This window comes from Hyperolius riggenbachi, chromosome 8, assembly GCF_040937935.1.
Source record: "Hyperolius riggenbachi isolate aHypRig1 chromosome 8, aHypRig1.pri, whole genome shotgun sequence".
Lineage (NCBI taxonomy): Eukaryota > Metazoa > Chordata > Amphibia > Anura > Hyperoliidae > Hyperolius > Hyperolius riggenbachi.
In genome coordinates this window covers 170,528,138-170,550,038 of record NC_090653.1, presented here as the reverse complement: position 1 = coordinate 170,550,038, position 21,901 = coordinate 170,528,138, and the positions used below count along the sequence as shown (strand labels likewise).

General features: G+C 44.2%; 1 protein-coding gene across 1 annotated transcript in view; it reads left to right on the top strand.

Moving 5' to 3' along the window:
• Positions 1–21,901, top strand: part of AR (androgen receptor) — a 640,061-nt gene that overhangs the window by 582,445 nt on the left and 35,715 nt on the right. Inside the window, exon 6 of the mRNA XM_068247667.1 lies at positions 20,878–21,008. Coding sequence (XP_068103768.1) covers positions 20,878–21,008 — 131 coding nt within the window. The remainder of the gene's footprint in view (positions 1–20,877; positions 21,009–21,901) is intronic.

Sequence of the window (21,901 nt, the reverse complement as noted above, 5' to 3'; positions counted from 1 at the left end):
GTGATAAAGTTATAGGCTAATGAATGGCAGGAGAACATTTCTCAAGTGAAAACGACGGAACGCGAATGGGTTAAAATCAAAATCAAACTGTTTAAAACATACTAAAAAAAATAACGCTAACACATAATTACTCAAAGACCAAGTTTGTTAGCTTTGCGGTCTTTGACATCAATAATTTGCATTAAAATGAAACAAATCTTATTGGCTGTTTGCGACTCCACCCCCTTTTTCTGAATTTGAACCCCAGTCACCCAATGACTAACTGTACCAGGTTTGAGGCATGTACCATTAACAGTGCAAGAATGTCAGCAATGAAATATTCCCCTTGAAAATCATTAGGTGAATTTTGATTGGCTTTTGTAGGCACCACCCACTTTTCTGAATATTAATCCCAGTCACCCAGTGAGCAACTGTGCAAAGTTTGAGAACCCTACCATTAAAAGTGTAAGAATGGCTGCAGTTTACATTTCCCCAATGAAATGTGTATTTGTCTCCGCCCACTTTTTGGTTATTGGGATTAAAATGATCCTATATGTTATTTCAGGTAATGTTCTATGTATGTGCCAAATTTCATACAAATACGTTCAGCCATTTTTGCGTGATTGAGTAACAAACATCCAAACTTTCACATTTATAATATTAGTAAGATAAATAGATATATTAATTGGCAAAATAAGACTTATAAAAACGGCACATAGCTTTAAAGGGGTTCTGTGGTGGTCCACAAAATCAAAAAGTGTCACCCACCTGGGGCCCCAATGGCCCCCTGCAGACACTCCACGCCACCACCAAAGAACCCTCCGCCCCCCACCATGGGCCACTGCCCAACCACTCATCCAACTAGATGTGAGCAATGAACCATATTACTGTTTAAGGCCTCTTGCACACGATGCATGCGATTCCGATTTTTTTATACGTCCGATTTTGGCCGAAGGGCCCCGATGTAATCGCTACCTCTGCACCCCCTATTGCTATGCCACTGTCAGCGGCGGTACCTGGTGGACTGAGTGCCCGCATCCGCTGGCATTAGGCTCCGCCTACCCGCGACGTCAACCCGCCAGCCAATTAGCAGCGCCGGCGGGTTGTTAACCCCCGATCTGCCCCATACAAAGTGTATAATACACTTTGTTAAGCTAACAAAGGCTGCCTCCTGCCCTGGTGGTCCCAGTGATCGAGGGACCACCAGGGCAGGAGTCAGCCCTTCTAGTAAACACCCAAGCACTCTGATCCTACCTCCTGATCGCCCACAGCACCCCTCAGACCCCCCCCCTGATCACCCGCTCAGACCACTGTTTGCACCCAATGACTCCCCTAATCACCTATCAATCACTCCCTGTCAACGCTATATTTTAGATTAGGTCCTAAACTGCCCACTGGGGGCTCCTGATCAGCCCCACACCCTCAGATCCTCCCCAGACCCCTCCCCCGTGTACTGTATACATATATTCTCCCCTGTAATCACCCACTGATCCCCCGTCAATCACCCATCAATTACCCCCTGTCACCACCTGTCACTGCCACCTGTCAGATCAAACCCTAACCTGCCCCTTGCGAGCACCCAAACACCCGTCCACACCCTCAGAACCCCCTCAGACCCCCCTGATCACCTCCCCAGTGCATTAATTACATCTGTTCTCCCCTCTAATCACCCATCAATCACCCCCTGTCACCACCTGTCACAGCTACCCATCAGATCAGACCCTAATCTGCCCCTTGCGGGCACCCAATTACCCACCCACACCCTCAGATCGCCCTTAGACCCCCCCTTGATCACCTCACCAGTGCATTGCTTGCATCTATTCTCCCCTCTAATCACACCCTGATCACCTATCAATCACCCCGTCACCACCTGTCACTGCTACCCATCAGATCAGACCCTAATCTGCCCTTGTAGGTACCGAAACATCCGCCCACACCTTCAGATCGCCCTCAGACCCCCCCTGATCACCTCCCCAGTGCATTATTTACATCTGTTCTCCCCTCTTATCACCCACTGATCACCCATCAATCACCCCCTGTCACCACCTGTCACTGCTACCCATCAGATCAGACCCTAATCTCCCCCTTGCGGGCACCTAATTACCCGCCCACACCCTCAGATCGCTGAGTTGCTTATACCCCTGAACTTTTTTGCAGCCTAGGTGCGCTAAGGGGTCCAAATTCTTGTGAGTACCTTTAGGATTTCACAGGTCATTTTGAGGCATTTGGTTTCCAGACAATTGTCTGGAAAACAACAATTCCAAATGCACAATTGTGTGTAAAAAATCTAAAAATTGTCATTTACAGAGATATTTCTCCCACCCAGCATGGGTATGTGTAAAAATACACCCCAAAACACATTATACTACTTCTCCTGAGTACGGCGATACCACATGTGTGACACTTTTTTGCAGCCTAGGTGCGCTAAGGGGCCCAAAGTCCAATGAGTACCTTTAGGATTTTACAGGTCATTTTTTTTTAAATGCTTTATTGAACATTTTCATTTAAACATCTGTAGCTTACATGACCTTCTAAGGAAGGTGTTTATCAAGACAACTTTAACAGGTTCTCCCCTATCCCGCCCCCCCCTAATCCCACCCCTCCATCCCCCCTCCCCTAACGGTCACTCCTGCGTTAAAGGAAGTCTTTCCTCTTATATGGCTCCACGAGGGAAAAATGTCCAAGGGAATATTAATGATCCGTATCAAGTCAGGTTGCTTCAGTTCTTAATTTTAGTCTTCCAAGTGACCCAGACAGGTCAGCATTTGCATACCACGAGGTATATTTGAATGGCTGTACCAGCTGTTGTAAGTCCGAGTCCGACAAGGTGTGCAAAAGGAAAGGTTTTCATCTGCGGAATAATTTTTTTGTGCCTTTTTCCATATTTATGGTAGCGTCCAGCTCTTCCAGCTGCATGAGATGCCTCATTTCCTCCTGTACATCCCACAGAGATGGTGGGGTATGATATATCCATTTATTAAATAATGTTTTCCTTGCAGCAATCATTACTATATGTGTGATGTCTGGCCCTTTTCTGGATTTATCTGCTTCGTTATCTGTGGGAATCGCATTAGATAAAAGCATCAGAGGTTCTTTTACTATTGTGCGCTTACTCAATTTACCTGCAAATTCACATACTGAGTCCCAGAATGTCTGTATTACTGTGCAATCCCAAATGCAATGTACCATATTAGCTTGAGGATGGTTACATTTTGGGCAATAGTCCAAGTACCCTTCCCTCGGATGTTTATATCTTATATTAAATGCGTATTTCGCCTTATAAATCATCAATAGATGTGATTCTCTCAACTTTTCACTAGCTAGTACTCGCCTAACTGTGTTATTTCCCTCCAGTATTTTCTCTTCTATCTGTGGGATCGGAAAGGTTCTTGCCCAGCTACTCATGTTAAGTTTTGCTTTAGCTTCTTTCACTTCTTCAAGGAGGCCTACATTAACTCAAAACTGCCCTAATCCTTTCTGCCAATAACTTCTTGCTGCATCCCCTCCTTTTGTGTCACCAACCCCTTCCTCTAGATTATAAGCCTTTGGCAGGGCCCTCTCCCCTTGTGTATCATACTTGACTGTGTGCACTTTACCCAGAATTTGGAACTTGTTACCACTACCACTCCAGTTTATGATCTGGCATTCTACTACTGTCTGCATTGTGTTGTGTATCTTTTTGCTATTACCTGTATTGTTGTATCTATTGTCTATTACCTGTATTGTTCTGTCACCCCTGTTATCATTGTCTGTAACCTTATTTATTGTACAGCGCTGCGTAATATGTTGGCGCTATATAAATCTAATAAATAATAATAATAATAATAATCAGCTGCAATAGCCCGCTGGATCTCCGACAGAGACAATCTTACTCCTCTGGGTTTTAAGAATGTATCAAATGGTGTAATTTTAGCTATAGCCGCCACATTTCTCAGATTGGTTCGCACATACGACCTAACTTGACCATAGATTAGGTAGTCAGATTTCGGGATATCGTACATTTGCGTTATCTCTCTGAAAGTTAATAATCTATGATCCCGGAGATCCAGCAGGTTTCCCAGCCTTAGGATACCCTTATCTTCCCAATTGTTGTATTGTTCGTGTAAGGAGCCTGGTTTGAAGTTTGGGTTTCCCCCTAGGGGCATGTATTTAGAGATCTTCCATGGGAGGTGATATAATTTACGGATTTCTCTCCATGTCAACAGGGTGTCTCTATAGATCACATTGTGCTTTAGTCTTATCGGAAGAGAAGGCCATCCCGCATGTAGTAGACCTGTTAGCTCCCATGGTTCAGCTATGTGTTTTTCCAATTGTAAATTTGAAAAGTGGGACGTGTTTGCTATCCAGTCCCTAACATGCCTAAACATGCTAGATTGTACCTCCTAATATTTGGGAAGTTCAGCCCCCCCATCTCCTTTGGGAACTGAAGCCTTGCCAGGTTAATACGTGCCCGTTTACCCTTCCACAGGAATGCTGTAAATGCTAAGTTTAGAGTTTGGACATCTTTGTGTTTTAACAGTAGTGGAATAACCTGCAGTGGGTATAACAATTTTCCAAAGCTCACCATTTTGGCTAGCGCCACCCTCCTCAATACCCCCAGTGGAATCTCCTTCCATCTCTGTAATTGCTCAGTTATAGATTTGATTAATGGAGTGAAGTTGCGCGTGTAGAGGGAGCTCGGATCTTTACCTATTTCTATTCCTAGGTATCGAATTTTTTCTTTCACCACCTGTACCCCCAACCCTCTGGCTAACCCCTGGTCTGCTAGCTTAGATATCATCAGTATCTCAGACTTTAGTGCATTCATTTTGAATCCTGAATGCTGACCTACTTCCTGAATAATTTTGAAGGCTTTCGGCAGCTGATGGACCGGATCGGAAAGGAGCAGTAGAAGATCATCTGCAAAAAGAGTTTGCACTATTTTTATCTGTCCAAAGTTTAGACCCAAAGTTTAATATATGCTTGCTTCCCGGTGCCCAGGATGCCTTCCCCTTTTAGAGTTTTGTTGTAGGCTGATTGGAGTGTTGGGGTAATCTCATCTTTTTAGATTTTATAGAATTCCCCTGGAAGGCCATCTGGCACCGGGGCCTCATGGTTGGCCAAGCTTTTAATAGTCGCCCTGACTTCTTGTTCTGTGATTTCTGCATTTAACCCTTCTAAAGCTGGCCATACACTGGCCCGATTTGCCACCGTTCGACAGCAGATTCGATCACTGGGATCGAATCTTCTGCCAATCGTTTGCGCTAAACGCACCCGCCGATCCGATTTCCTCCCGAAATTGGATCGGTCCGTCAATCGCTCCGTGCAGGAAATTACCGTCGATCGCCCGCGGGTAGGGAGCGCGTCGCTAGCGGCGGCCAATCCCATACAGGTATACATTACCTGACGCTGGCTCCCGGACATCTTCTCCGCGCTGCACCGCTCTGTTCCTGCTCCATCCCAGCGTACATTAACTTCCTGTGTCACTCCAGTGACCAGGAAGTTCAAATAGAGGGCGCTCTATTTGAACTTCCTGGTCACGGAGTGACACAGTGTGCACTGGGATGCGGTGCGGTGCGGGAGGCTGGGATGCGGTGCAGCGCGGAGAAGAGGACCCGGAGCCAGCTTCAGGAAATGTATATGGGGGGGGGGGCAGGCGGCAGGAGCAGCTCAACAGATTGTGATCGGTTTCAGGCTGAAATCGATTCACAATCTGTTTGCAGTAAAGGCAGCCATACGATCCCTCTCTGATCAGATTCGATCAGATAGGGATCTGTCAGTTGGTCGATCTAATGGCAAATTGACCAGTGTATGGCTACCTAACTCATCCTGGGTTAGGCGGGGCGGGTGGACTTGCTGCAACACGTCTCGTATTCCCTCTGAGATAACCCTCTCAGGATCCGAGTACAAGGACTCATAAAATCAGGTAAATACATCATTAATCTGTTTAGGGTGATTCACCAGTTCTCCCCCCTCCTTTCTTATGGCATGTATTCCAGGAGGAGCAAAGTGTCCCCGAGCCATACAGGCTAGTAGGCGCCCGGCTTTACTACCATGTTTGTGGTTTTTCAAGTCCAGATATAATCTGGATAGTGCCTCCCTGTCCCTGAACCAGTGGTCCGAACTAGCCTTTGCTGCCATCCACTCCGCTCTTGTGCACTCGTTTGGGTCGGCTTTGTATTTTCTATAAGCCCCTCTGACGCACAACTGCCTCCATGTACTTTTTAGATGTATCCTTTTTCTTTGTCGCGGTGTATGCTATAATACGGCCTCTCAGCACTGCCTTAGCCATGTCCCAAAAGAGATGGGGATCTGCCCTGTGTCTAATATTGTCCTCCCTGTATTCGAACCACCAGAATCAGAATCAGCTTTATTCGCCAAGTACGACAAATGCCGCACCTGGAATTATGTTTGGACACATGGCAATTGGCATAGTGCATGGTAGTGCAAATTAGTAACATCAACATGGTACAGATAGTAGCTAGGAAACAATGACGACCACATTTAACTAGAATGTAGTGCCAATATGATAACAACAACATGGTATAGATAATAGATACAAAAACAGCAATAACAACAATTTAACTACAACACGGTTCATAGTGCAGATAGACGAGCTATTTGTAAAATAGACAAACATTCTGTAAAATAATCTGGCAGGGGCCTACCTATAGGCATGTTTTCATCTGCTGGGCAGCTATGGAAGATTAGACAGTGCCCTTTGGGAGAGAGCTTGAGTTGAGTAGGAGGACCGCCTGAGGGAAGAAGGTATTTCTGTGCCTGGCGGTTTTGGTGAGAATGGTCCTATAGCGGCGGCCTAGCGGGGAGGTTGTCGAAGAAGCGACAGCCAGGGTGGGAGGGGTCCTGAGTAATCCTGTTGGCCCTGGACCTCATTCTAGATGAGTGGAGGGGGGCAGGGGTGACCCGATGATCCTCTCAGCAGCACTGATTACCCTCTGTAGTTTTCGTCTGTCCTTTGCGTTTGCCCCAGAGTACCAGACAATGATGGAGGAGCAAAGGACAGACTCGATGGTGGCAGAGTAGAAACTAGTCATTAGCTCCCGCGGCATTCCAAACTTTCTCAGCTGCCTGAGGAAGAACAGCCTTTGCTGGGCTCTCTTTTGAGTTACGGTGGTATTTTCATCCCACTTCAAGCTGTCAGTGATGGTGGTGCCCAGAAACCGAGTGCTGTGTACCCTCGAGGCCACAGTACCATCGAAGTAAACCGGACTAGGAGACGGAGCTCTCCTTCTGAAGTCAACAATCAGTTCCACAGGTTTTGCTGTATTTAGTACGAGATTGTAATCCTTGCACCACCTGTGGATCCGCTCAACCTCCATGCTATATTCATGCTCCCCGTCCTCGCCAATGAGCCCCAGGATGGTGGTGTCATCCGCAAACTTAATGACCCTGACAGAGTCGGCGGATGAAGTACAGCTGTTTGTGTACAGGGAAAAGAGAATTGGGGACAACACACACCCTTGAGGGGCACCTGTGTTGGTGATTCTTACGCTGGAGGAGCATCCGCTCATCCTCACTAGCTGCGACCTGTTGGTGAGGAAATCCCTGATCCAGGTACACAGCGTGGGGTTAACACTGAGTCCTGCCAGGTTGTCATGCAGAATGTATAGGCATATGGTGTTGAACGCGGAGCTGAAGTCTAGAAGCAGGATCCTGGCGTAGGTGTTGGGATTATCTAGATGTTCTGTGATGAGCGCAAGACTGATATTAATGGCATCCTCCACCGACCGATTGGCCCTGTATGCAAACTGCAAGGGATCCATCATGGAGGCGGTGTGGCCCTTCAGATATGAGAGAACCAGTCTTTCGAAGATCTTCATAATGACTGGGGTTAGGGCAACAGGTCTGTAATTGTTTAGGTCTGTGACTCCTGGCTTCTTGGGGACTGGGATGATGTCGGCTTGTTTGAAGCAGGAAGGAACTTTGCCCAACGATAGGGATTTGCTGAAGATGGTGGTGAGGATTGGGGCTAGCTGGCTTGCACAGGTTTTCAGGCAGGATGGGGATATGCCGTCCAGGCCAGAAGCCTTCCTGGTGTTGAGCCTCTGGAGGTGCCATAGTACATCAGCCTATTACCGGTGCCATGGGGGGGATGACAGCGTGGGGAGATAAGGTGGGAAGAAGATCCCCTGATGGGGGAGTGAGTGCTGGGTCCACGGTGTGGGTGGGTTGATGCTCAAACCTGCAATAGAACTTGTTGAGTTCCTCGGCTAGCGTGATGCTTGGAAGTGTGTGCTGGGGAGGTGTCTTGAAGTTAGTGGCTGCCCTGAGACCTCTCCACACCTCCCGCGAGTTGTTGGACTGGAGATTCAGTCTCAGTTTGTTTGAGTAGTCTCTCTTGGCCACCTTCAGCGCGCGATTCAAGGTGTTCCTGTCCTCCCTGAACTCCTCTGGGGTTCCGGATTTGTGTGCCTCCTCTGTGATCCTCCGAAGTCGGCGTAGCCTGCCGTTAAACCAGGGTTTGTTGTTTGGGAAAACTCTGATGGTCGTCGTCGGGATGCATGACTCCTCGCAAAAGCTGATGTAGGAGGTGACGTTCTCCGTTCATTCGTCTAGGCAGGGAGCCTCCAGGGCTGACCCGTCTGTGCTGTCAAAGCAGGCTTGTAGTTGACCCTTAGCCTCCTCTGTCCACTTCTTAACAGTCTTGACAGTTGGCTTGGAGGTTTCGAGGAGCCTTCTGTAGGTGGGGATCAAGTGAATTAGGCAGTGGTCAGAGTTACCTAGGGCAGCCCGGCGAGTGGCCTTGTACGCATCCTTGAGAACCGTGTAGCAATGGTCTAGGGTATTCTGATTCCTGGTGGGGCAGGTAATGTGTTGCTTATATCGGGGGAGCTCCTGGCGAAGCTTTGCACTGTTGAAATCACCTAGGATAATGAAGAGGGAGTCCGGGAGGGATGTTTCCCACAGGGATATGGAGTCACTGAGTGTACCTAGGGCTTTCTTGATGTCTGCATCCGGGGGATATATACGCCTGCAAGGACATAGGAGGTGAACTCCCTGGGCGAGTACTGAGGCCTGCGGTTGATGAGTAGGAACTCAACATCTGGAGAGCAGCATTTGTGCAGGATGGATGTGTTTAAGCACCAGCTGGCATTGATGTAAAAGCAGATTCCTCCACCCTTTCTTTTCCCTGAGAAAGAGTGCTCACGGTCTGCACGGAAACGATTGAAGCCCGGTAGGTTGAAGTAGTTGTCCGGAATGTTGTCATTTAGCCATGTCTCTGTGAAGCAGAGTACTGGTTAGTTGCCTTCGAGCGAGGGTTTACTGCCAAGTAGTAGTAATAGCTCGTCCAGCCCTTCAACAGCGCATGAAAAGCCTCATCTCCATATAAAAAAGGGGGAAACCTCCAAATGATATCTGACCCTCTCTGGATCTGTTCATGGATAGTCACCGACACGGGGGCGTTATCCGAGATCACTAGATCCTCTATGTCAGATTGGAGCCTATTGACCATACGATTGTTCAAAAAGATATAGTCTAGCCGTGAGAATGTTCCATGTGTTGCTGAATGAAAGGAATATTCTCTATCATAGGGGGGCATGAACCTCCATGTGTCTGTGAGCTGCAAAGCCTTATGAAATTTGGATAATGCCGTTTCTTTCCCCTCGTCTAACCGTTGGGTTGTCCTCCCTCCTGATCTATCTTCCCGCGTGTGCACTACCTCATTCCAGTCCCCTCCAATGATAAGATTCTCTGAAGCTTCCTTCGTGATTTGCCACTGAGTAGTGTTTAAGAATCGGTCTATGCCTCCATTTGAGCCGTACACATTGTATATTATTAAAGTTTCTCCAGGCATAGTAACTTTAATCCCCAGGCATCTACCCTCTTCATCTGACCATAGAGGCTCTGATTTAGCATGAAGTGTCTTGCTAACCAGCGTTAAGACCCCCGCCTTGTGAAGCGGGGCCGGTGACTCAAACACTTCGGAGACCCAACTTTTACGCATGAATTTCATTTCCCCTTTTCTAAGATGGCTTTCCTGCAGCAACGCCACGTCCGCCCGTAATTTTTTCAAATGACGCAGGACCTGAGACCTCTTTGAGGGAGACCGCAGGCCCTTCACGTTCCACGATACGACTTTAATTGTCATCTATGAGTAGTTTATGTTTGGCAATAATGTGCTTGTGGCTTTCCACTTCATATCAGAGCCTCCTTGGTGCTGTGAGGTTTACATTAATATAGATATACCTAACTGTAGAATCCTCCTTGTATAACGAGACAGGTTCTCTTAAGTTTCTGTTATAATAGGAAAATAGACAGAAATCTGTTTCTCTCTAGCAGCAGCTCAGAGCAATAGAAACTAGATAAGGGGGTCTAATGATTTCAAAGTTTAATTTTCTCCCTCTATCATAACAAATCAGCTGACTGAAACCAGATAATAAAGGACTTAGGACATGTCAGATAGATATGTATGTTTCTGCAGTGTTTAGCAAAATTATTAGCTGACAGGTATGAAAGTCAGAAATAGGAACCCATCACGCCATATTGTAATTATTAACTTAATGACATAATGCTTTATGTGACTATAATGCTATAAAAACTTGAAGTCTTTCATTATTAAACTAAGAAGATCTGGTTTGCAAACATGTAGCTGGTGTCCGTGTGATCTTCTTCCTAAGGGCCTAAAATTCGGAGTCCGTTAGCCAACGTATGAGTAGAGGTGTTTGGCCTCACTTTAAATTTATATTACAGGTCTTAGACTTCACAATTTGGCACAGCGAACAGGGACCGAGCAGATAATATTCACCTAGGATCGTCTGAGGTGTGAGATAGCAGGACAACAGCTGCCTAGTGGAAGATCTGTCAACTTGGTAAGAACCGCTTGACTTAGCTCCTATATATCTTTGTCTCCTCTCTCTCACAGCCTCTTGTGGTCTGGGTGAGTATTAATGCCTCGCAAAAACTGAACCTTGGCTACTTGGATGTATTTGTCTTGTCTGTGGTGCTTGTTTTTATGTAATCTAACATTGTATTTGGGGTTTATTAACGGTCATTCTGAAAATGCATGTGTAATACCTTACAGTGCAGTGTTGATGTAATTTGTAGCTGTAACTTTGTTGTTTATGCATGTCTTTTCAAAAAAGGTTGTAAAGTGTTATAAATAGATCATAGACAGGTTGCTGCGGTTTAGCTTTGTTGATTTAATCAGTGGCTGTATTGAGGTGGCATTAGGAAGTGGTTTTTACGCAAATTCTAGACCATAATATATGTCAATAATATAAGACTGTGTATAAACGCTGCGTAGCAGTGTTTCACTCCTCACGTCTGCCAAAGCTTTCTGTTTCAGTTCAGTCTATATTAGTTAATAATTAACAGGCCTCTGCTGCTAGAGAGAATATATCTCTCATTAACCGGCCTGAGATAAGAGGTAAACCTACAGGTCAAAGGGCCCCTGGTTTGTAAGTTTTCCTCGCTGTGTAAAAGCTTCGTTGCTAACACAGAAATTAACTCTTTGTAGACTGAACCAGCAGATAGCTTAGGAACATATTGCAGCATCATATCTTCTGGTCTAAATATATTGCAGGTAGAGGGCTAGGAACGTTGTGTTTATAGGCATTTGAGAAATTATGTTTGCTAGATAGAATAAGGGTGTCTGATAAAAAGGTGTCTAGAGGTTTTATCTCATGTATTTGTAGTAAGTGGTTGGCCAACCCGTGATACAAAGTGCACTTTTTAAAGTAGTAAGTGTGTAAGCTAAAGATGGGAAATAATGTATCTACCCCTCTTGGCTCGAATCAAGCAGGTCTTGATCCTAAACCTCCTGGTAAGACAGCAGTTGAGTGGATGACAGACACCCATAGTACGTGGGCTACAGCCCCGTTTAAAAGTATTTGCAAGAAAACTAAAATGCCAGATGGTGGAAGATTAGATTATGACTTTTTTTGACTTTTGGAAGGATTTTATAGCCAGGCATCAGAAGTGGCTAGAAAGGAAACAGCTAATTACTCAGATTAAATTGTGTATTACAGAATCTCAGAAAAAGCCAGAACAGGTTGTAGAATGTTTCTATGTATAGGTATGCCCCTAGGAGGCGACTGCCTGCTGGGTGGCCAGATGAAAGCATCAAGGTGTAAGGTGTTGGAGCTGGAGCAGCTATGTCTAGGGGTGCAACAACATCTGCTGGTAGTGCAGCCTTGAAAAGGGAAGGTTTGAAAAGGAGCAAAGACTGTCTATGGAGAGGCAATACGGCAGCAAGTATCATATTTGTTGAAGCAATAAGCATTTAAAGGAAGAGACAAATAGAGGGATAGTACAGTGACTAAGCAGCATAAAGGATTGTTGGTGAATATACATAAATACAAGTGTTAAAGCATCACCTGCACATCAGAAGTGGTATTACATTTACATTTCAGTTTGCTATGTTATCATCTCTATAAAAAAAAAAAAAAAAAAAAAAAGTTAACAAGGTTTCAGTACTGTCTGCCATGTGTAACATTTCTTAGTCACTGCATTCCACAAGGAGCAAACCGTCTAACAGCAGACAGGAGGGTATCCAATGTTAAAAAGTACCCAATGCCAACATCTGTCAGGAAGTTAAGGACATTTCTGGGTTTAGTAAGTTACTGCAGGGATTGGATTCCCAATGCATCCCAGCTGATGACACCTTTGTATGAGAGTGTCTCCAGGGAACCATTTGTAATCACTGAACCAGGCAAAGCATCTTTTTGAGGCCTTAAAACAAGCCATAGTCACAGCACCAGTGTTGGGGCTGCCTGACTACAAGAAAGAATTTTTCCTTTTCTGCCATGAAAGCAAAGGACATGCAACAGGAGTACTCACTCAAATGCATATCTCCAAGCAGAGGCCTGTGGCCTATTTTTCAGCCAAACTTGATCCAGTGATTCAGGGGTCCCCTGGATGTGTCAGGAGTGTAGCAGCTTGTGCCCTCATGCTTACCAAGTCGGCTGACTTGGTGCTAGGACATACTCTTAATCTGTTAACACCCCACAGTGTACTTGAAATCCTAAACAGGGTACAAACTAAGCATTTGTCAATGGCAAGGTTAACAAAATATGAGGTTGCATTGCTTACACCAGAAAACCTAAAATTAAAAAGATGTAACACCCTAAATCCAGCTACACTCTTACCAAATGAGGAAACTGAACTGATAGAGGAACATGATTGTCTGGAGTTAATAGACATGGAAACTATCCAAACCTCTAATGTCCAAGATACACCTTTGCAAAATCCAGATTTTAAATTCTTTGTTGATGGTTCTAGGTACTACACTGAGGATGGTAAGCCACACACTGGTTATGCTGTTGTAACACTGGAGGAAACAGTGGTACAGAAATCTTTACCTCCAAATAAATCAGCCCAAAAAGCTGAGCTTTATGCTCTCATTGAAGCCTGTACTCTGGCCACAGGTAAGACTGCCAATGTCTTCACAGACAGCAGGTATGGATTTTCCATATCACACGACTACGGTCCGATTTGGAGGTCCCGGAACTTTATGACGGCTGCAGGTAAACCAATTAAAAATGCTGATCTAGTAAGTAACTTGTTTGAGGCTCTCCAGTTACCATCCAGGGTAGCCATATTAAAAGTACAAGCACACACAAAAGAGCAGTCAAAGGAAGCTAAAGGTAATCGAAGAGCAGACGCCGCTGCCAAAGCCGCAGCTCTCACCCCCCTGTCGGAAGTTGCACTGTTCAATATCTCAGAGATTCCACCTGTACCAGTGGATGTGGAGATGCTGAAAACTCTACAAAGACAAGAAGTTACCAGTCACAAAGCTGCATGGAGTAGTAAGGGGGCACAGCAAGAAGAAGATGGAGTGTGGAGGGCAGGATCTTTGTTCTGTCTTCCTAGATCTCTATACCCAATGATGGCTGCTCTAACACATGGTCCAACTCACATGGGTAAGAATAATATGGTTGCTCTGGTAGGTAAATACTGGATAGCACCTGGGTTCAGCTCCGTTGCTGCCTGAGTCACAGCAAATTGTGAGATCTGCATGCGACATAATATTGGACAAGTAGTGAAGGTAAGGCAAAGGCATATGCCTAGGCCAGAGTACCTGTTGCAAAAGTTACAAATTGACCTCATATAGCTACCAAATGTGGGAGGGTATGAGTTTGCCCTGCTTTGTGTTGATGTCTTTTCAGGATTAGCCTGAGTGTTGGCCAGTAATCAAAGCAAATGCTAAAACATGAAAAAGCAAAAACAAAGCCCTAACAGAGGTAATATGCAGATATTCACTGCCGGAGGTAATTATCAGTGAACAAGGTTTTCATTTCACAGGACAGGTGGTCCAGGAAATAATGCAGGCTATGGGTATCACACAGGCTTTCTATACTCCTTATAATTCACAATAGTAGTGGGAAAGCAGAAAGACTAAATTGTGCAATTAAAACAAGGGAAGGAAAATGTGTGAAGATACAGGTAAGCTGTGGACAGAATGTTTACCTATCATCCTGTATAGCGTAAGAACTACCCCAATGAAACACAGACTTAGGTTAAGTCCATATGAAATCTTGTTTGACAGGTACCTAGAACAGAATAAATTTACCTCAGCAGTTGCAGTCATTTCATTCCAATTTAGCAGAATATGTCATTACCATACAGAACCATTTAGCTGAGACTCATAAAAAATTATTTCTCCTTGTGACAGCTACTTCAGTAAAACTTGAGGAATTCATTAACTGGACTCACGTCAGTCATTGTAAGAAAGTGACCAAAGACAACAATGGTTAAACTGATAGGCTTACACCTTGTGTTATTTGTGTATTTTGTCAATGTATTTCAGGTTCAAGACTTGTTCTGGGAAGAACCATACCTGTATATGATGCTGCAAAGGAGAGTGGCATTAGCTGAGAATAAAACAAAATGTTGGGTATGTGGTATGAGGCCAAAGGATTCAAAGGGGTTGCCACTAATAGCCATCCCCATAACAAATGAAGCATTAAGTAAAGAGGACATTTTAGGACAAAACCATACTGCAGATAGAGCCAGAGCTGTCTGGAGAACCCCTGTGTTAAAACCAATGCCTACTTCAAAGCCCACAATATGCATGGATATAGAAAAATCCCTGAGACACCTCTAGTATCCCTAGGTAGACTGCCCAAATCATATTGCAATAACACCACATATAACTTTACTATGCTCTGGAAAAATGTAAGCATAAATGATATAGGTACTGATGCATGGTCCCTAGGAATAGCCTTACTTATGCTCCTAGGGGGCAATACTGGTTATATGAATTTTCCCTCAGATCAAGGTATTAATAAAATTTTATGTAATTTCACTGTATTAGATGCTATCCGGATCCCAGAGTGTGCAAACTTATTAGGAATAGAGCTTGCTATGATAGGAGCAGGAGCACATGTTAATGTATCAAAGGAAATGTTTTCACGAGGTATAATCTCATTGCAACCACCCTATTACTTTGTTTGTGGACGCTGGGCTTATGCCTGGCTGCCAAGAGGTAGCTATGGTCAATGTACTGTAGCCACCTTAGCTCCAGGAGTAGCTGTTGTAGAAGAAAAAGCTATAACTGCAAAGAAATATTTATTGCCCCATCACAATCTATATAAAAGGAGTCTGTTTACCGCCAATGATTATGCATGGGCCTTTTTCCCTACATGGACAGGTTAGGGGATGCAAATGATGATAAGATTAAATGACTACTCTGGACTAATTGACAATATGTTTAATGAGACCATTGCAGCGGTCACTGCTAACACAGTTTAAATAGCCTAAGTACGCAAGTTGGCGCTACAAGAAAATTGGCCTTAGATTATATATTAGCGGCCCAGGGGGGGATGTGCATGGTGGTCCAGGATGATTGCTGTACGTGGATTGACGACAGTGGCGACATTGTCCTCAACCACTTACAAAAAATTAAAGGGGTTGCAAAACACCACTAGGGAAATAGGCAATGAGGGATGGAATCCTTTTAAAGGTACAAATATAGGGAATTTATTTGGTTCAATTGGAGGGTTCTTTAAACAAATAGTTGCCTATCTGGTGATGTTCCTGCACACAGTTCTGATGTTTTACCTTTGCTATAGATTCATTATGTGTTTCATTAGCAGGTGCACTCGCACATCTGAAGCTCACATCTACTTAGTTCAACGAAGAAGCTCCTATGATGAAATATCTACCCAGGAGTATGAAAATTGCGCGACATCGTCGGTCTAACTATTAGATCCTGTGCCTGAAGGCCAATTGGCTATCAGGGTTGGTACGCTGGTCACTGTTGCGCTTAACGTGCGGTGACCGTGCCTTGAACGCGCTTGTCACTGTTGCGCTTATCGTGTGGTGACCGCGTTTAGCTGTAGTGTAGTCAGAAGTTTATGTTAGAAAGCTTTGAATTACTTCTGTAAAATTCTTGTTTGTTAATTGTTATAATTGATTTATTAATTTATGTGGCCATCATATGGCCAAAAGGGGGGAAATGTGAGGTTTACATTAATATAGATATACCTAACTGTAGAATCCTCCTTGTATAACGAGACAGGTTCTCTTAAGTTTCTGTTATAATAGGAAAATAGACAGAAATCTGTTTCTCTCTAGCAGCAGCTCAGAGCAATAGAAACTAGATAAGGGGGTCTAATGATTTCAAAGTTTAATTTTCTCCCTCTATCATAACAAATCAGCTGACTGAAACCAGATAATAAAGGACTTAGGACATGTCAGATAGATATGTATGTTTCTGCAGTGTTTGGCAAAATTATTAGCTGACAGGTATGAAAGTCAGAAATAGGAACCCATCACGCCATATTGTAATTATTAACTTAATGACATAATGCTTTATGTGACTATAATGCTATAAAAACTTGAAGTCTTTCATTATTAAACTAAGAAGATCTGGTTTGCAAACATGTAGCTGGTGTCCGTGTGATCTTCTTCCTAAGGGCCTAAAATTCGGAGTCCGTTAGCCAACGTATGAGTAGAGGTGTTTGGCCTCACTTTAAATTTATATTACAGGTCTTAGACTTCACAGTGCGTACAAAGAAAATGAACATGCCATAACCTGTAAACAATTGCCCTTAGCATGGAGTGACCGTTAACCCCCCACCCTCCCCCTTCCCTGCCCCCCGAAACTGGTGTATAGGTGCTTTCTAACTAGCATCTTACGTGGCACCAGTCCTTCAAATTTCTTCCTTTCGTTTGCGGACCCCACTTCTTCCCTGCATTTCACGTCCGTTAAGTGCTCTTCCATGTCTTTTCTTACCGCTCGCTCCTCCGGCTCCAATATTATTGTAATTCTAACGGATTGAAACGTAATGAAACCATTTATGCGCAAACACAACGAATATAATGAGTATTCAGGCAACTCTCATCAGTCAGAAGGTTTATGAACTCACGTGACCCGAGCTTGAGTCTTAGACTTCAGGTGTCGCTTTCTGGTTCGTCAGGTTGCTGGTATTGAGGAGATCCTCTGACTGGGCTTTTAAAAGCTGTAGGGTGCGATAAGAACTTTCTTGCATCAGACGGTTTCTTGAAAATGTAGGTCTCTCCATCTTTCGCAGTGACTCTTAAAGTTGCTGGGTACATCAGGGCGAACTTTACCTTTCTCTCCACTAGCTCTGAGCAGACATCATTGAAGGCTTGTCGGCGCTTGGTGACGTCCAGCGAGTAGTCATTGAAGATCATAATCCTTTTATCTTCCACCATCAGCGGTTCCCGCCTTGCTTTGAATGTTGATAAAATCTTTAGTTTATCTTTATAGTCCAGGTATCTCACCATCACTACCCTTGGTGGTCTTTTATCCCCCTCCGCTCTCGCCGGACCCACTCTATGTGCTCGTTCTGCCCGGAACATGCCCTCCAGCATCTCTGGGAGAGTTCTTTCACAGAAGTCATCAATGTCCTGCATTTTGTAGTGTTCAGGCAGTCCCACCACCCGTAAATTATTCCGCCTTGAGCAATTTTCCATGTCTGTAATGCGGTCATAGAACATCTTTTCATGTCTTTGAGAGTCCTCTAGCTGTTTATTTGCTGTTTCCAGCTCTTTTTCCAAGGTTCTTATCCGTTTCTCAGCTTCTCCTATTCTCCCCGCGTGCTCTTGGAGCTGGCGCATGACCGTCCCTATGGACTTCTTCACTGCCCCCTCCACTATTGTTTGTAAGTCCAGAGCGATGAATTTAGCCACTTCTGTGGCTATTGCTCTGTGATCATTGTTGTGAAATGCCCCTCTAGAGTTGTCGTCATCCACACTGTCTGTGTCCCATTTCCTGACCGGGGAGTGTGGTTCTGGGCTGTGTGCGGGCTGAGATCTACCCGGCGCCATCTTGTCAGCTCGCTTGCCACGCTGACCTCCCTTCTCCACGTTCTTATGGGAAGAGCGGGTGAGATACTTCTCCATCTAGGTCTCCGGAGCTGCCTGGTAATGTGGACCGCCTGGGGGTACTTTTCCCGGCGTATGTTTGGCCGCCTGTGACTTAAGGAGCCGGGGGCTGCACGGAGCACTTCTCCGATCCTCCACAACAACCTCCGATCATGCAGGCGCCGGAACCGGAAATTCAGGTCATTTTGAGGCATTTGGTTTATAGACTACTCCTCGCGGTTTAAAGCCCCTAAAATGCCAGGGCAGTGTAGGAACCCCACAAGTGACCCCATTTTAGAAAGAAGACACGCCAAGGTATTCCGTTAGGTGTATGGTGAGTTCATAGAAGATTTTTATTTTTTGGCACAAGTTAGTGGAAAATGACTGTAATGATCTGAGGGTGCTGAAGCAGAAGAAAATCCCCACAGTCACAGAAGCAAAGTACCCAGTATATATTTGTAGAGGAGAATTCCAACCAGCAGATGGAGCTGTGCAGTACAGAGGAATAAGTCCTCTGTACAGCCACAGATGCCAGGTTGAAATTGCACGATTAAGCAAGACTGGGCAACAACGTGGCAACTCAGAAGAAAGCAAGAACAGAGACAGACTATGTGAATGTCTACCAATCTAGTCGCCACCCAGCGACGGTAGACATATCACATCAGAACAGACCAGAGTAAGACAGCTAATCGCAAGAGAGGCAATTGCTATCAGCAACACAAGACTGAGCAAAGACAGAGCATGAATTGAGTAAGGAAGACACAGCAAATAACTACAATCTGAACGCCAAGGAAAATAACAAATGAACTGGCTAAACGCGGTCACTGCACGTTATGCACAACAGTGACAAGCGCGCTCATAGTACGGTCACTGCAGGTTAGGCGCAACAATAACAACACATACCAACCCTGACTAAAATGGAGAACAAAGACAAACAGATAGCGGGAACGCTTGCTAATCGGTTGTCTTACACCAGACAATAGCAAGCATTCGTTCAAGACTGAAGGAGTAACCAGTAGCAACGCAGCTAAGGTTATACTCCAAAATACACACAGGAGAGATCCACCGCCTCTAACGCTAGGGCGAATGCGATCTAGGAACAGGACGATTTACTATCTGCCACCGCAGGAGATAGTACAAGTGCAAGAACAGGACAAGGCAAAACAAGACTTAGGCAGTACAAATAATATACAACCTGACTGCACTAGGAGGAGTGCAAAATGCACTCCCTAAGAATTAACTACACTAGAACATTCGCAATAAGGTACAAAGAGGCTGAGGCTCTAAAGTCAGTCTTCACCAAACAAAGCCTATGACGAGCAAGGAATTCTGGAAGGAAGTGACATTTATACTGGAAACCTTCAAAGGAAGCAGACAAGCAGATTTCAAGATAAGTAGATGCAAATCAGTCAGCCTTGCAAACTGACAAAAAGGCCTCTTTTCCCTGGACTGAACTATGCAACCTGCATAGGAAACAAAACAGTCCAGGGAATCAAGGCCAGCAGAGCGGATCCTGACAATGACACTTTGTGAAAAAAACAATAAAAATTAATTTCCGCTAACTTGTGACAAAAAATAAAATCTTCTATGAACTCACCATGCCTCTTAGTGAATACTTTGGGATGTTTTCTTTCCAAAATGGAGTCATTTGGGGGGTATTTATACTATCCTGGAATTCTAGCACCTCATGAAACATGATAAGTGCTCAGAAAAGTCAGAGATGCTTCAAAATGGGAAAATTCACTTTTTGCACCATAGTTTGTAAACACTATAACTTTTACCCAAACCAATAAATATACACTTATTGGATTGTTTTTAATCAAAGACATGTAGCACAATAAATTTAGGCAAAAATGTATATAGAAATATTACTTTATTTGAAAAATGTCAGCACAGAAACTTTAAAAAAAATCTTTTTTTGCAAAATTCGTGTCATTTTTGATGAATATAATAAACACTAAAAATCACAGCAGCAATCAAATAGCACCAAAGGAAAGCTGTATTAGTGACAAGAAAAGGAGGTAAAATTCATTTAGGTGATAGGTTGTATGACCGAGCAATAAACTGTTAAAGCCGCAGTGGTCTGAATGGAAAAAAGTGTCTGATACTTAAGGGGTTTTAAGACTGCAGTCCTTAAGTGGTTAACCTAGTTATTTCATGATGTGCATATTTCTGGTTCATCATGAGCTTGCTGGGTATTCTGTAACTCTGGGTGCTTCAAGTACTACCCCATAGAGCCACATGTCATGCACTGATAAGGTTCACCCAATCCATAAGAGTCTGTATGTATGTTAGATTATTGTGGCTCTGTACAATTAACAAGCTTACACATAATTGCATTCCAGCGTTCTGAAGGTGTGGTTAGCTTGCAGGGACAACAAATTATGATTTGCATATTCAGCAGTGAAGCATTATGGGAAACATCATATGCTCACTACAATTTAAATAATCACAAATACCTTCTGTTTTAAGGAGGCAAACTTGTTTTGCTTAACATTTTAGAAAGATGGCTTTTTGGTCCTTTGTAGCTCCTTACATACTCCTAGGAGTTCTGGTTCACCATAAGCTTGTTTGGTAATCTGCAACTCAATTTACAGATTAAATGACCTTTATCTTTTTTAACAGATATCGAATGCACAAATCCCGCATGTACAGTCAGTGTGTTCGCATGAGACATCTCTCACAAGAATTTGGATGGTTACAAATCACCCTAGAGGAGTTCCTGTGTATGAAAGCTCTTCTACTATTCAGCATTAGTAAGTACTGGTCAATTAAACAGACTCAACCTGGTTAATGTTTAATCAAAGATCTTGCTGGAATTTATTTTTTTAAATAACTGGAATCACATGTTTTCATGTAGCATACCAGTTAATAAAAAAACACACACACACACACACATATATTATAATTTAGAAATGAAAATCTATTGAAAAGGGCAATAACACAAGACTTTTTGGCTTGGTGTTTTATTTTTTTTAGAGTGTACCTAAAGTGAGGAAAACGTTTATAAAACTGTGTGTATAGTTAAAGCTGGTCATATTTGTTTCTTTTTCGACATCATTGTAGTAATATATGCACTCCCCTCTTCTATTCCAATGGTATGCCACAGGTAGCCCACCAACCTCCCCTTGAAAAGATTCTGTGGAGGACGGGGTTTGATATTATAATGCGGGTGGTGAAGATTCAATGCTGGCAGTGCATCAGGGCTAAGCTCTGGGTGACAACTGTGAAAGTTAGATCGGTCAAGTCTAGTCCAATAAGAATGGTCTGGACAGTGAATCAATGGGGAGCCCTGGTGGAAGCTTCAAAGATGCAGGCGCAAAGCCAGAACTTTCAAGGGGGGTATTCCTGAAAGGTCTTCCTCAGCCACTCACAATACAGTATAATAATATGGTAGGACATCATGCTGGGTACACAATGCAATTTCTCGACCGACCGGCAACGGGATCGATCAGGAGCAGTTTGCATACAGATAATCATGAGGACAGCTGACATTGGTAATGAAGGGGAGAGTGAAGCATTCACACAGCAGGGCACAGGGCTGTGCTCATATCTGACTCTGTTATGCTCCCCAGAGCTGCTCCATGCTCTGTATACACACTGCTGCTCAATGCTCGGTACACACACTGCTGCCCTATCCAAGTCAGCT